Source organism: Oncorhynchus kisutch, unplaced genomic scaffold (genome assembly GCF_002021735.2).
Source record: "Oncorhynchus kisutch isolate 150728-3 unplaced genomic scaffold, Okis_V2 scaffold1455, whole genome shotgun sequence".
Lineage (NCBI taxonomy): Eukaryota > Metazoa > Chordata > Actinopteri > Salmoniformes > Salmonidae > Oncorhynchus > Oncorhynchus kisutch.
In genome coordinates, this window is record NW_022263400.1 from 1 (window position 1) to 14,487 (window position 14,487).

General features: G+C 41.5%; 1 protein-coding gene and 1 long non-coding RNA gene across 2 annotated transcripts; both read left to right on the forward strand.

Moving 5' to 3' along the window:
• The first annotated feature begins 5,363 nt into the window (after window positions 1-5,363).
• On the forward strand, window positions 5,364-6,688 carry LOC116366387 (uncharacterized). The gene is made up of 4 exons (XR_004208269.1): window positions 5,364-5,496; window positions 5,878-5,929; window positions 6,022-6,143; window positions 6,439-6,688. It is a non-coding gene; the product is annotated as an uncharacterized LOC116366387 (long non-coding RNA).
• A 3,479-nt stretch (window positions 6,689-10,167) lies between these two features.
• On the forward strand, window positions 10,168-12,250 carry LOC116366388 (golgin subfamily A member 6-like protein 22). Its single transcript, XM_031818524.1, has 2 exons — window positions 10,168-10,853; window positions 11,685-12,250. Exons 1-2 carry the CDS (start codon window positions 10,172-10,174, stop codon window positions 12,248-12,250), a joined length of 1,248 nt encoding a protein of 415 aa, XP_031674384.1. The 5' UTR covers window positions 10,168-10,171.
• Window positions 12,251-14,487: the final 2,237 nt, after the last annotated feature.

Genomic DNA, 14,487 nt, shown 5'->3' on the forward strand with positions numbered 1-14,487 from the left:
TTACACTTGTACATTTACCTGATAGTATTCAATTTACTTTTGATACTTCAGTAAATTAAAACAAATACTTTTAGCCTTTTACTCAAGTAGTATTTCACTGGGTGACTCTCACTTTTACTTGTCATTTCTATTAAGGGATCTTTACTTTTACTCAAGTATGACTATATAGTACTTTTTCCACCACTGAGGCAAGCAGATCAGAGATGTCAAGGTGGCACCCAAGCATATGCCATGTGTATATGTGCAACACACACATTTGTATGGTCATATTCTTTATGTTTCATTAATTTGTTATCTGATGGAGCCATCCCTTGTATCATTTTCTAGGCCTCCCAGGTATTTGCATTTAAAGTAATGTATATGATTACTGCTGCTAGGGGGAGCTGTGATGTCAATGGGGAGCGTTAGTGAGATTGAAGAAGAAACCTCTAAGACCTCAAAATCTTGGAGAATGCCTACTACTGAAAACTAATACGTTTCTCCGTCTCATCGTTTTATCCTATTAATCAAGTTACGTAATGTGCAAAAGTGCAATATGACTCTCAGCATATTGAGGTAACATGGTTAACTACATAGTCCATGAGTTTGGTCATGTTTGAAGGCAATTGAAGGGAGTTTTAACAGAGTGATAAACTGGTTGGTATTTTCCCCATTGTAAGTAATGGAGGCTGGCTAGGTTGCTAATGGTTTACATGTAAGAGGAGGGATCAAGATGGCGTCTGAACTTTCTGTACTTCTTTCCAACAACGTTTTAGATCCTATTTGTTTTATTTTCTAACAAAGACTCAGTTATTTAGTTCAGGTAATATATGTAAATATGTGATATAAAATGTGTTAGTATTTCTACAAAAATAGCATTTAACAGTTCGCTAGCTTGATGCTATCCATATTTAGCTTGGCTAAGCGCTAGCTAGCTTTAGGCTAGTTTATCTCAGTCTGATAGCTTACATGTTAGTAGTTTATAATATAATGGTTGTAGCAATGTTTAGCACAGGCCTCCAGTAATTTATACGTTTTCCAAATTGACACTGATAGTACAGTGAGTTATATATAATGTGAATGTGTAGATGTGTGGTGATAGTATTTTCACCTCAGACCTTTTATTTTTTTGATACTGGAGTATGAAATGTGGAGATGTAATGCAACAATAGAGTTGTAATGGATACCTGGTTTGAAACCAAAAAGATTAACAAAAGAGAACAGTATTTTAATACATTTTGGAGAATTCCTACTACTGAACACTAGTAACGTTTCTCCGTCTCATCATTTTACCCTGTTAATTCAGGTTTATTATCTGCTGACCACATCCCAGTCCGAGGCGTGTAACATATGTCAACAGGTGTCAAGGACTTGAAACTGACAGAAATTGAGTTAACTGTTAGGACAAGGGATAACAACTAAATGAAATCCAGATCCTCAAACCTCACTTAGATGACTGCATTGATAGAATTGGCTCTGCTGCTTACGTTAGTAAGTTAGATTTGCTAAAAGGTTATTGGCAGGCGCCTCTGAACTCTCGAGCTTCTGACATCTCAGCTTTCATTACGCCTGATAACTTCGTACAATATACTGTGATACCTTTTGGAATGTGTAATGCACCTGCTACTTTTCAGCGCCTAGATAACATTGTGTTCGTGGATGTGCCAAATTGTACTGCTTACCTTGACAATGTGGTGATTAATTCGTCAACTTGGTCTTATCATCTCGCCACCTTGAAAAGTGTGTTTCAGTGGTTGGAGAATGCTTCTTTAACCCTCAATTTGGCCAAGTGTGAGTTTGGGAAGGCAACTGTGGCTTACTTGGGGACGCAGGTAGGACGAGGTCAAGTGTGAGTTTGGGAAGGCTACTGTGGCTTACTTGGGGACGCAGGTAGGACGAGGTCAAGTGTGCCAAATAACTGGCAAAGTGGAAGCAATTGTTGCTTTTCCTGCTCTTTTCCTGCTCTCACAACACCAGTTGTGCAGATTCCTGGGGATGGGAGGGTACTATCATACGTTCTGTAAGAATTTTTCGACAGTAGTAGCTCTCCTTACATCTCTGCTTAGTCCCAAAGTACCATTTAAGTGGTCCAAGGAATGTAACTATGCTTTTGTGTCACGTTCTGACCTTTGTTTCCTTTGTTTTGTCTTTATTTAGTATGGTCAGGGCGTGAGTTGGGGTGGGCAGTCTATGTGTGTTTTTCTATGTGTGTTTTTCTCTGCCAGAGCCGTCAGCCAGTCCAGAGCTGCCCCTCAGTCCGGAGCTGCCCCCTCAGTCCAGAGCTGCCCCTCAGTCCCGGAGCTGCCTCTCAGTCCGAGCTGCCCTCTCAGTCCGGAGCTGCCCCTCAGTCCGGAGCTGCCCCTCAGTCCGGAGCTGCCCCTCAGTCCAGTGGGGCCCTTAGTAGGTTGCCAGTCCTAGGTCGGTGGCGAAGGTCGCCGCTTTAAAGAGGCCACAGAGGCGGGCGAAGAGGCGTACCAGAACTTTGGTGAAGTGGGGTCCACGTCACGCACCAGAACCGCCACACAGCAGACAGATGCCCACCCAGACCCTCCCCTATAGGTTCAGGTTTTGCGGCCGGAGTCCGCACCTTTGGGGGGGAGGTACTGTCACGTTCTGACCTTTATTTTCCTTTGTTTTGTCTTTATTTAGTATGGTCAGGGCGTGAGTTGGGGTGGGCAGTCTGTGTGTGTTTCTATGTTTTTCTATTTCTATGTTTGGCCTTATGTTCTAATCAGAGGAGCTGTATGTCCCTAATTGAGAACCATATTTAGGTAGCCTGGGTTTCACTGTTGTTTTGTGGGTGTTTGTTTCCTGTGTCAGTCTTTGTGCCACACGGGACTGTTTCATTAATATTCACTTTGTTATTTTATATTGTGTCACATTCAGTTTATTCTATTAAAACATGGACACTTACCACACTGCGTTTTGGCCCGATCCTTGCAACACCTCTGACGAAGAGGAGGAAATCTGCCATTACATTTAGATTCAGCCAAAGCACTACTTGGTTGTGCCCCAGTGCTTGTCGCTCCAACTTTGACAAACCATTTAAGCTGGACGTATACGCTAGTATAGTATAATTTGGTAACGGAATTATGAGTTTTAATCACTTAATAATTCACAACCAAAATATACTATCATAAAAATCACTAGAACTAATTGTTAGCTCCACCATTACTGGTTACTTCTGTGAACTTTCACTATCCTCCCTCCTCACAAAGACAAATGTGAAAATATCTTGAAGTTATGTGGGATTTAGTAACGGAATTACAAGGCACAAGGGAATTTACCAAAACGATTTCTACAAACCCAAATGTAAGTGTTGATAATAGTAGTCAGGGGTCTTTATGTCAACATGATTCTGGTTTTATGTAGTTCTGATATTGGACCTCTTCAGACTTTTTCTGCTAATCTTTTCTAAGATCCCTTTTCCATCTGTTGACCCAGAAATCAAAGCCTTCACTGGTTGAAAATGTATCTAGAATTACATTTACCCAAAATATACACTCTTAGATTTCATTTGACACCCAATTACACATGCTCCTATGAACGGTCATAATGGTGCTAAAATCAAAATCTAATTTATTGGTCACAACACATGGTTAGTAGATGTTATTGCGAGTCTAGCGAAATGCTTGTGCTTCTAGTTCCGACAGTGCAGCAATATCTAACAAGTAATATCTAACATTTCACAACCAATACACAATAGACAATCCTTTTACATGGAAAATCCCTACTTACCTCTAGAGATACTATCCATCCCCAACTAGTAATAAAGTGGTCGTGCTGGTTTGCTACTGGCCTCTCCAGCTTCAGGCTGAATCATACCCATGATGAGAGGATGTATATGGACACACAGGGAGAAACTACAGTCTGAATCACACCATGATGAGAGGAGGTTTACTGGACACACAGGGAGAAACTACAGTCTGAATCACACCCATGATGAGAGATGTTTACTGGACATACAGGGAGAAACTACAGTCTGAATCACACCATGTAGACTACCTTTAAGGCTTAAGGGTTTGGTTAATGTTAGGGTTAAGGTTAGGATTAACGTTAGGGTCCGTTTTAGGTTTTGGTCAGACGGGCTGTCAATGGGATGTTAGTCAGAAATGCCAATTTAGTCTTTCCCTTCTCAAACCTGTCCTCCCCCTAACCAGCTCATATCATGTATTCCACCACCAGCACACCTGATTCACTAATCAGAGGTTTGGATGATTAGTTGACCAGTGGAACAAAGTGGACTGGATCTAGGTGAACTATGTGGAGAGTCTTCCAGGGACAGTACAGTACAGACTGAGAAGCTAATAACAGTGTAGTTTACTCAACTCATTCAAACTATCATGACTATTGTTTAGAGAGAAGATCTGCACAAGGGCATAAAGTTTAAGATATAGCAAGAAAGGACAATATGCAAGGTAGCCAAAGTGGAATCAAAAGTCATGGGCCTAATCATCAATCAAATATGAAATATAAAACCCAAATATAATCTACATATAAAGACAACAAGTCATCTACATGTGTTATAGAATAGCTCCCTTCTCACATCCCAGGTCATGTTTGGACTGGAACGGGACAACTCAACGGGCTATGCGCATCTCCCCAATAGCCTACAGACAACTTTCCTGAGTGCAATGTCATTAATGTGACGATATGTACAGTATAATAAGCATAGTGAAGAAGGAAAAGATCCCACCTCTGACGCACAGCAGAGACATCGCTGCTGAGATTTCCCCTGGAGCAAGAGTCCCTCTAGAATTTATAAACAGTCATTGCGTTTCAATGAATGTCCTCCCCAAACGCTTGTTGCATCGTGAACTATCCTCCCAGTCCCTTGGGAGTTCATCGGATGGATGATGCGCCGCTGCCATTTACTTGGACGAGAAGTTGGACGAACGCTCCTCCAGCTCACGATACGAAATGGTGGAGAACTACAGTGTAATGATGTGTCGTTCACGAACGAACGGCTCTTTCTGAACGGTTCTTTTTTGATGAACGTCGGGAACCGAATTGCATCGGGTGAAAGAGCCATTCATCTGGCTCTATGATTTGCAAACTGCTACTACTGCTTGTTGAGCTCAGAACAACGTTTATCTGCAGATAAATTACAACATCATTATCTAAAGGGGGTGAATCCTCCCTGCAGAAATAATAAATAGTGGGGAGAGTGGGTCAATCTGGTCCACGAGGATTTATTTCATTGAACTTTGGGCCCATACAAAGACAAATCACACAACATAGAATTCCAAATAACCTTAGGCAAAATACACGAAATAAAAGTCAAGTGAAAATAGTTATAAATGTCTTTATCAATTATGAGTAGCTAAACATTATCGACTTTTGGACACTGATGCGCAGGAGAACCCCTAGCTGTCAATCAAGCAGGCGCGGTGAACGGATTATGACGCTCAAGCGTTCCAAATGACGCAACAATACAGCTCCAGAACAGAGAAAGTTAATGCGGAAGTTATTATTCGGTTCAACACTAAGACTGAGGTTTGACACGTGTGATTTGAGGTGAGTCAAATATTTACAAAAGTTTACAATACATTAACCATCCGCTTCGTTATATCTGTTGCTATCAATCACTCCATCTGTATCTACTCTTCTGTCTGTCGGACTATCTGAATTGTCTGTGTACTGTCTAGCCAGCATATGCCAGAAAGGTTCTTTCACATAGGCTCATATTCACAAAGTCTCATAGAAGGAGTGCTGATCAATAATCAGTTTGGTCTTTTAAATCAAACTGAATACGTTTTGATGGACAGGAGGCGACCTGATCCTAGATCAGCACTCCTACCCTGAAACACTTTGTGAACACAATCCAGGTGTACTGTGATTATGAAGTTGTGATGAGGTATTATTATATTAGTTGTGCTGATGCATGATGGGTTGTAGGCTAGAGCTTGAGGACTCAACTCTGAAGACTGTTTCTGAATTCACTGACCTGGTGAGTAAATGTTGTGTACAATGGCACCATCTAGTGACAGAAACATAGAAACACACATTGTTGCTGAACGAAGGCATCTCTTTATTTTCCAGAAATAAAACTTGTAGACCTTTCCTGCAGTCTCTGAGGAGATGGACACCTCTTCTTCTTCTGGACGATCTCCGTCTCCTACTGGGACTGTCTTCTTACCCCCTCCTATCATGTGGAACAGTCTGTAAGTCATTCATCACATAACCTAGCTCTGGTCCAGGGCATTATGTGCGGCTTGCTGAAGGAAGGCTCAGTGTCTGCAAGCTGTACGTAACGCCCTGGACCAGACTGACACATTACCCACCTCTGGCCATCATGGACAGTCAACTCATCACATTCACGTACTGTAAGTCACAGTTGTGTGATTTGTGTTATTAAAGACAGTTAAATTGAGCAGAAGTTGAATTATTATTTTAATATTGTAGTAAATTGTCTGAGTTCACTTCCTAAATAATGTGTTGACATTCCTTTGCTCCCAGCTACAGGCAGGCAGAGATGGAGGTTCACTTCCCGAGAGAAGAGAAGAAGACCTATACAGAGAAGGAAGCCCACATGCTTGAGTTGAGGGGGAAGGATCGAACGATCCGAAACCAGAAGAAGGAGATGGACAGACTTCAAGTCTGCCTCTGGGAGGAGGAAAAGAAGAAGAGGAATGGTGGAACAGAGAAGGACAAGATAATTGAACAATTACAGTCTGAGTCAGACAATCTAAGAGCCCTTTTAAAAGATGGAAAGGAGGAGAAGAAGAGTAGAAAGGGGTATCATGACAGAGTGGAAGGCTGAGATCCTGAGACTGAGGGAGGCAGAGAGCCAGAGGGAGGCAGAGAGCCAGAGGGAGGCAGAGAGCCAGAGGGAGTCAGAGAGCCAGAGAGATGCAGAGAGAGAGAGAGAAGCAGAGAGACAGAGAGAAGCAGAGAGCCAGAGAGATGCAGAGAGACAGAGAGAAGCAGAGAGACAGAGAGCAGCAGAGAGACAGAGGGAAGCAGAGAGACAGAGGGAGGCAGAGAGACAGAGGGAAGCAGAGAGAGCCACAGAAGCAATGGAGCACCAGAGAAAACTGCAGGAGATCCACAGACTCAAACAACTGCTGGATCTACTGATGGTAGACCTACAACTGGCCCACGTAAGACATGTCATTGTTATTATTAAAAGGCAGTGTATATTTACCCAGCTGAAAATGAATAGTGGCAGACAGCGGTACGCTAACCTAATGTTAACTTTTATTCCTTTCCTTAACCCTTACCTTAACCTCACTGAAACTATACCTAACCTTTACCTTAACCCAACCCTAGGTCCTGAACCTAACCTTCATTTATCTCAACCCCTATGCCTTTCTTCTGCCGGTTGAATATCCACTTCCTTATTAACGTCATTACTGTTGTTGTTGTTGATAACTGTATCTGTGAAGGTTGTAAATAGTTGCATTAGTGAAGCATCATTTGTAGGAGTAATTTCTACAAGCATAAACATCAGAGGCAACATTGTTGTAACATCACACAAATTGTAATCGGAATTTCTCAAACCCCTAACTGAATGGGCAAGAAGGTTGTGTGTTTGTATTTGTACACATTGTGGACATTGATACCATAAAATGTCTCGTAATTTTTTCAAACCATGTCAATACATTAATTGAGAATGAATTGTCCAGATGAATTGATCAAAATGACCCTGCTATTGATGTTGTCCAGTGTTTAATTCAATTACCTAGCTCTAGGTTGTATTTCTGTGTATCGTTCTCTGCAAATCCTTTGAAAGTATGTCTTGGTCATAGATTATCACTAATTTCACCTTTTAAAATGAAGCAAGAGATTGAGAGATTGAGGCTATGGCAGAAAGTCATGGAGGATCAGCGACCAAGACTGGCCTGGAACCACAAATCTATTGAAACAGGGAGAGAGAGGGAAAAAGAGAGAGAAAGGGAGATGGAACGTGAGAGAAAAGCAGAATCGGAAAGACAAGAAATGAAGAAGAAAGTGGAACAGGCAGAAGAAACGATAAAAGTGTTAGAACGAGAGATTGAGAGATTGAAAGAGATTGAGAAGGAAATCATATTTGAAAGAGAAAGAGACATGCGTATTGGAGAGAATGAGAAAGTCAAACTGGTTAACGAAAAGGTAAAAGAGTTAGAGAGAGAGGTTGAGAGACTGAAAGAAGATATGACAACAAAAGAGTTTCAATACAAAATCAAATTTGAAAGAGCGAAAGAAGCGTTTAGAAGACAGAATGAGAGAGTGAAACAGGTTCACCAAAATGTACTAGTGTTAGACAGAGAGGTTGTGAGAATGAAAGAAGAGATTAGATGGAAAGACGAGACTGAACCAGAGAGAACATTTGATAGAGACAGAGAGAGAGAAAATGATTGGAGACGAAGTGAAGAGGAGATGAAAAATAGAGTGGAGAGAGAGATGGAGACAGACCTCATCAATGACAAAAAGACATCTGAATTGGAGGAAGTCTTCAAGAAAATCAAGGAACAGCAGATAGAATTAGAAAATATGGAAACAGACAAATATAAATGGAAAAAGAACCAAATGGACATGGAGGAGAAGATGGAGGGTGAGCACAACAAACAGAAAGAGGTAGAAAGAAAGAGAATGGAGAAAACACCAAAACAGAGACAACAAGAAGATGAGAAGAAGAAGATGGAGAGAGAAGAAGAAGAGGAGAGACGCAAACAGAAGCACATAGAGATGGAAGAGGAAGAAAGAGAGAGGGAGAAAGAGAGACAGAGACAGATCAGAAGACAGAGAATGGAGAAGAGACAGGAAATTATGGAAAGAGAAGAAGAGAGACAGAGAGAGATTGAAAGAGAGATTGAAGAAGAAAGATATAAACAGAAGCAAATAGAGATGGAAGAGGAAGAAAGAGAGAGGGAGAAAGAGAGACAGATACAGATTGAAAGAGAGATTGAAGAAGAAAGATGTAAACAGAAGCAAATAGAGATGGAAGAGGAAGAACGAGAAAGGGAGAAAGAGAGACAGAGGGAGATCAAAGGAAGAGAATGGAGAAGAGACAGAAAATGATGGAAAGAGAAGGAGAGAGACAGAGAGAGATTGAAGAAGAAAGATGTAAACAGAAGCAAATAGAGATGGAAGAGGAAGAACGAGAAAGGGAGAAAGAGAGACAGAGGGAGATCAAAAGGAAGAGAATGGAGAAGAGACAGAAAAATATGGAAAGAGAAGAAGCGAGACAGAGAGAGATTGAAAGAGAGATTGAAGAAGAAAGATGTAAACAGAAGCAAATAGAGATGGAAGAGGAAGAAAGAGAGAGGGAGAAAGAGAGACAGATACAGATTGAAAGAGAGATTGAAGAAGAAAGATGTAAACAGAAGCAAATAGAGATGGAAGAGGAAGAACGAGAAAGGGAGAAAGAGAGACAGAGGGAGATCAAAAGGAAGAGAATGGAGAAGAGACCGAAAATGATGGAAAGAGAAGAAGAGAGACAGAGAGAGATTGAAGAAGAAAGATGTAAACAGAAGCAAATAGAGATGGAAGAGGAAGAACGAGAAAGGGAGAAAGAGAGACAGAGGGAGATCAAAAGGAAGAGAATGGAGAAGAGACAGAAAAATATGGAAAGAGAAGAAGCGAGACAGAGAGAGATTGAAAGAGAGATTGAAGAAGAAAGATGTAAACAGAAGCAATAGAGATGGAAGAGGAAGAAAGAGAGAGGGAGAAAGAGAGACAGATACAGATTGAAAGAGAGATTGAAGAAGAAAGCTGTAAACAGAAGCAAATAGAGATGGAAGAGGAAGAACGAGAAAGGGAAAAAGAGAGACAGAGAGAGATCAAAAGGAAGAGAATGGAGAAGAGACAGAAAATGATGGAAAGAGAAGAAGAGAGACAGAGAGAGATTGAAGAAGAAAGATGTAAACAGAAGCAAATAGAGATGGAAGAGGAAGAAAGAGAGAGGGAAGAAGAGAGACAGAGAGAGATAGGTGAGAAAGAGAGACGACAACAACAAGAGGAGAGAAACAGAACGTTTGAGAGAGATCAAGAAGAAGATATATGGAAACAGAAGCAAATTGACATGGAGAAGGAGGTAAGAGAGGGGGAGAACAAGAGACAGAGAGAGATAGAAGAGATACAGAGACGACAACAACAAGAGAAGAGACAGAAACAAAAGGAGAAGGAGAAAGAAAGGGAGAAAGACAATGAGAATCAGAGAGAGATGGAATTAAGAGATCAGCAACAGAAAGAGATGGAGAGAGAAAATATGATTATGAGAGAAAGGGAGGAAGCAGGAAGAAGAAAGGAGGGGCAGAAAAATATTTTGGGGGAAATTGAGGGACAGAATGAACTGGAGATAGAACAGGAGAGAGAGATGGAAGAAAAGCAGGAAGTGATTAAGGAAGCAGAGGAAGAGTACAGGGAAAGAGAAGAGAGAGGAAAGGAAGTAAGCATGAAGAAACATGTAGTAGTTAATGTTAAAGCAAAAGCACGGGAAGTCTTCAATAGGCGTAAAGAGAGGAGGTTAGAAGTGTTGAAGGGGGAACGAGAACACATAGAAAGAGGACAACAAATCAGGAGGGAGAAGGAAGAAAGACGGCTGGAGATGGAAAGAAAACAGGAGAGGGCAAGACAACAAGAGGAGCAGGATAGAAAACAAGACATTGAAATTGCTAGACAGAAAGAAATGTTCAGACTAAGAGAGGAGGAGAGGCAGAGAGAGGAAGAGAGAGAGGAGCAGAGAAAGAGAGCCATTGAAGGCCATTTAGCTTTAATCAGAGAGAGAGAGAAGATTTTAGAGGTAAAGAAGGACATTCTCCCACCCGATAAAAGTATCCGAAGGAGAGCTGTGGGCTGGGTAAACAAGAAGTGGGAGAAGAGAAACCTCAAAAAGATAGAGAGAACCTGTCAGAGAGAAGCTGAGGAGGGCGATAAGATCGTCCACATAGGTAAGACCTGTTTTCCCTCTACTTATGACATCATCCTCTGTAGTCTCCTCTACACACATATGTTCCACACCAGTCATCATGTTGCATCATTGTTTCAATAGAAAACTACTGTCCAAAATGGTCAAGCTGATCTGGTATCAACTTAAATGTAATGTACACAGGGAATTTAGAATGGAAAACTCAACTGGATCTCAATGACCCTGGTCTAAAGTAGTGCATCATAGCCTTTTGAGGCCCTAAGAAACATTTTGTTCAGGTTTTTGACTACATTTCCTCCCAATCTACACTTTGCAACGGGGCGTAGAGAACATATTGCATTTTTTAAGCAGGTTTGCTGCAATTCTACACATTTTCCCATGGGGCGGAGAGAAGAATTAGCCGTTTTGAAATCTATTTCCTTCAATTCTACACATTTTGCCATGACTTATGGCATGTTAAGATAATATCTGAATGAAATTGACTAACAAAATTAATGGGGGCTCACTGTAGTTCAAGGCCCCTGGGTAATTTGACCAAAAAAGTTATTTGGGGGGGTCAGGGGGCCCCTAGTTGCCATGGGGCCCTAAGCAATCGCATATGCCTAGGGCCGGCCCTGGCACTTTACAAAGAATAGGTGCCATTTGGGACTCATGTTAAACTTTGGGTCAGGTCAATTCGGGATGGGAATTATTTTAATTTATAAACAAATTCCATGCCATGCTCAAATGAGAAGAGTAAAGAATCATTGAGATCCAACTGGGTTTTCTATTCTAATTCCCTGTGTCCATTACATTTAAGTTGACACCAGATCCACTAAGTTGAATGAGAACTCTACTTCTTCTCCCCTTCCAGTCATCCCTGGACCCATAAGGCTAACCATGACCCGGGCAGAGAGAGAGAGGGAGAAGAGGAAGGAGCTGCTGAAGGCTGAGGAGAGAAGGAAGAAGTTGGAGGATTTCAATAAGCAGTGGAGAGTGCAGTCGCTGCTTAAAAAACACACTCATCAACAACTGAAGGAGGAGAGGGAGAAGATGAAGGAAAAGTACCTGGAGCAGATTAATCTGGAGGCTGATGAGCAAATCCAGAAGTTCAGCACCCAGTACATCACCCGGTGTCCAACCACCCAACACAGCCACGACTACAACCACGGTCAGGAATTGCCGGGGTGGGCGACAGGCCAACAAGTAAGCCAAGAGCCTGTTGCATCTGGAGATGGCCAGCAGGAGGGGCCAAGGAGGCAACAGGCATGGGCAGAGAACCAGGAGGAGAGTTCAGAGAACCAGCAGGAGGGGCCAGAGAACCATCAGGGGGGGCCAGACAGCCAGCAGCTAGAAGCTCCAGAAGAGGTTGAAACATCAGAGCCAACCTCCAACAACAAGAAAAAGCCAAGCATCTGGAAGAGAATTAAGATGGGGTAAAGAATGTTTAAACATCTATTCAAGTTTTACACTGTTAATATACATGTCATCACTTTAAAAAGTGACATTATTCAAATGTGAGGGTTTAGTGTACATGCAACACACATGTAAATATATAGATACTTACCTGTCTCTGTGATGTCTTACAGCCTTCCTGATGTGCTGTCTGCCTAGAGCTGGAACTCAATGAAGCCACAGTTCCACTGAGGTTACGTTGGTAATTAAAAGTGTCGCCCAATAATTCCTCCTCCTCTTTAAGTCATCAAGCCACATTTCCTCCTCAAAACATTATAGTCTCCTCTAGCCAGCAAGTATCCTCTTTATCAGGCAACAAACCATCGAAGGTCAGTGACCCTCCTCCCCAGAGCAGAGACTCTCATCTTTATCCAAGTTAAATTCATCTCTGATCACCACCTCTACAGTCCTAGAAAATATCCCCAAAATGGAAATGGTTTCAACAGAAGTCCTCCCCTCAGACCAGTGGCTCCACAGACCAGAGTTTCTCATCTTTATTCAAGTTGAATGCAACTCTGATCATTTCCACCACCTCTCCTGTTAAGGGGAGGTGCTGAAAAGGAGGTCTGGGAGGAGGTCTGCAGGTAGCCTGGACCGGACCGGTAGCAGCTAAGTTGCTGGCTCCATCCCCGGGCAGAGCTGCTCAAGTCAGGCCAGTGATGTTTGATGATGTCATTTTTGTTTGCAAATGTATTAAAAAGCAATATTGTTGTTACAGTGTGGCTTGTTTTGTTATTTAGTAGAATTGAAACATCCAGTAGTCATGGTAGATGTTAGACTTTCAATGAGACACCTAACATTCCATCAGTTTGATACAATGTGTGACATGTTATATTAGAGAGGAGTCCTCTATACACATCTATTTTAGACCATAGGAGAAATATCAGATTGAAATAGCTTCTCTAAGAGTCTGAGGAGAGAGCAACAGTAGACGCATCGTTAGCTCTCCCACCTCCAGTTCAGTACTCGGGTCATTCCACCAATTTAGTACCTTTTGGGGAGTGTAACTTTTATTCCACCTAATTCTAACATTCTGTCATAAAGAGCACATGTTCAACTTAATAAAAAACATGTTTCCCATCTCAAGAGTAACAAATACATACTATAGCAAGTGCCTATTAAGTGCCAAATAAAGTGACAGGGTTGACTGTAACAGAGTTGACTATTTCATCTAGAATCAACCATAGATCCCCATGTGACAGGGGGAATGGAATGCAAGCTTACCAAACACATGTAAATAGTTTCAACATTTCTAGACTGTCTATCTATAGGTAACAGGGTTGATACATTATAATTAAAAGATTAGTTCACCGTTTTTATTGGTCAATCAAAATGGAATGATTCAATCATACAGTGTTTTACAGCGGTGAAGCTAGCTTTATATTAAAGATTCAGACTTTACTCTTCAATTCCTCATATAATATATTTATATATATATTAATGTAATATTCTAAATCAGCTGATGATAGTGAATAAGTTAAACCTCTTGTTTTTCCAATTCGGTGTCATATTTACTTTTTGGAGGGGAAATGTAGCTAAAAATGTGCCATCCTCTGCTCAGAGGGTTAAGGGACCGTCTTAAAACTGCATCGCATACAATTGCCTGTAATTGAAAAAGGTCAATACCTTCTCAACGACATGACAGAGTTCTAAAACAAATTTGACACTGTAAAGAGACCTTTTCTCTCGAATGCAATTAGTTAAATTGTTTTACTTCTGTAAAATCTACGAAATGTTAAATAAATCACTTTACAATGAAAACATCAATATCTTCCACCCCATATGACTTTAATGAATATATTTTTAATTTATATTTATTTATCCGTTATTTTACCAGGTAAATTGAGTGAGAATCCGTTCTCATTTTCAGCAATGACCTGGGGAATAGTTACAGGGGAGAGGAGGGGGATGAATGAGCCAATTGTAAACTGGGGATTATTAGGTGACTGAGATGGTTTGAGGGCCAGACTGGGAATTTAGCCAGGACACGGGGGTTAACACCTTTACTCTTACGATCCGTGTCATGGGATCTTTAATGACCTCAGAGAGTCAGGACACCCGTTTAACATCCCAGCCAAAAGACAACACCCTACACAGGGCAATGTCCCCAATCACTGCCCTGGGGTATTGGGATATTTTTTTACTCTTTTAGGAAAGAGTGCCTCCTACTGGCCCTCCAACAGCATCTGGTCTTCCATCCAGGGACTGACCTGAACCAACCC

Bases quoted from the DNA above. Each gene is read 5' to 3' on its own strand.
- LOC116366388 (XM_031818524.1), top strand. From the start codon at position 10,172: ATGATTATGAGAGAAAGGGAGGAAGCAGGAAGAAGAAAGGAGGGGCAG. The intron at 10,854-11,684 runs GTAAGACCTGTT...CTCCCCTTCCAG, and splicing joins CGATAAGATCGTCCACATAG to TCATCCCTGGACCCATAAGG.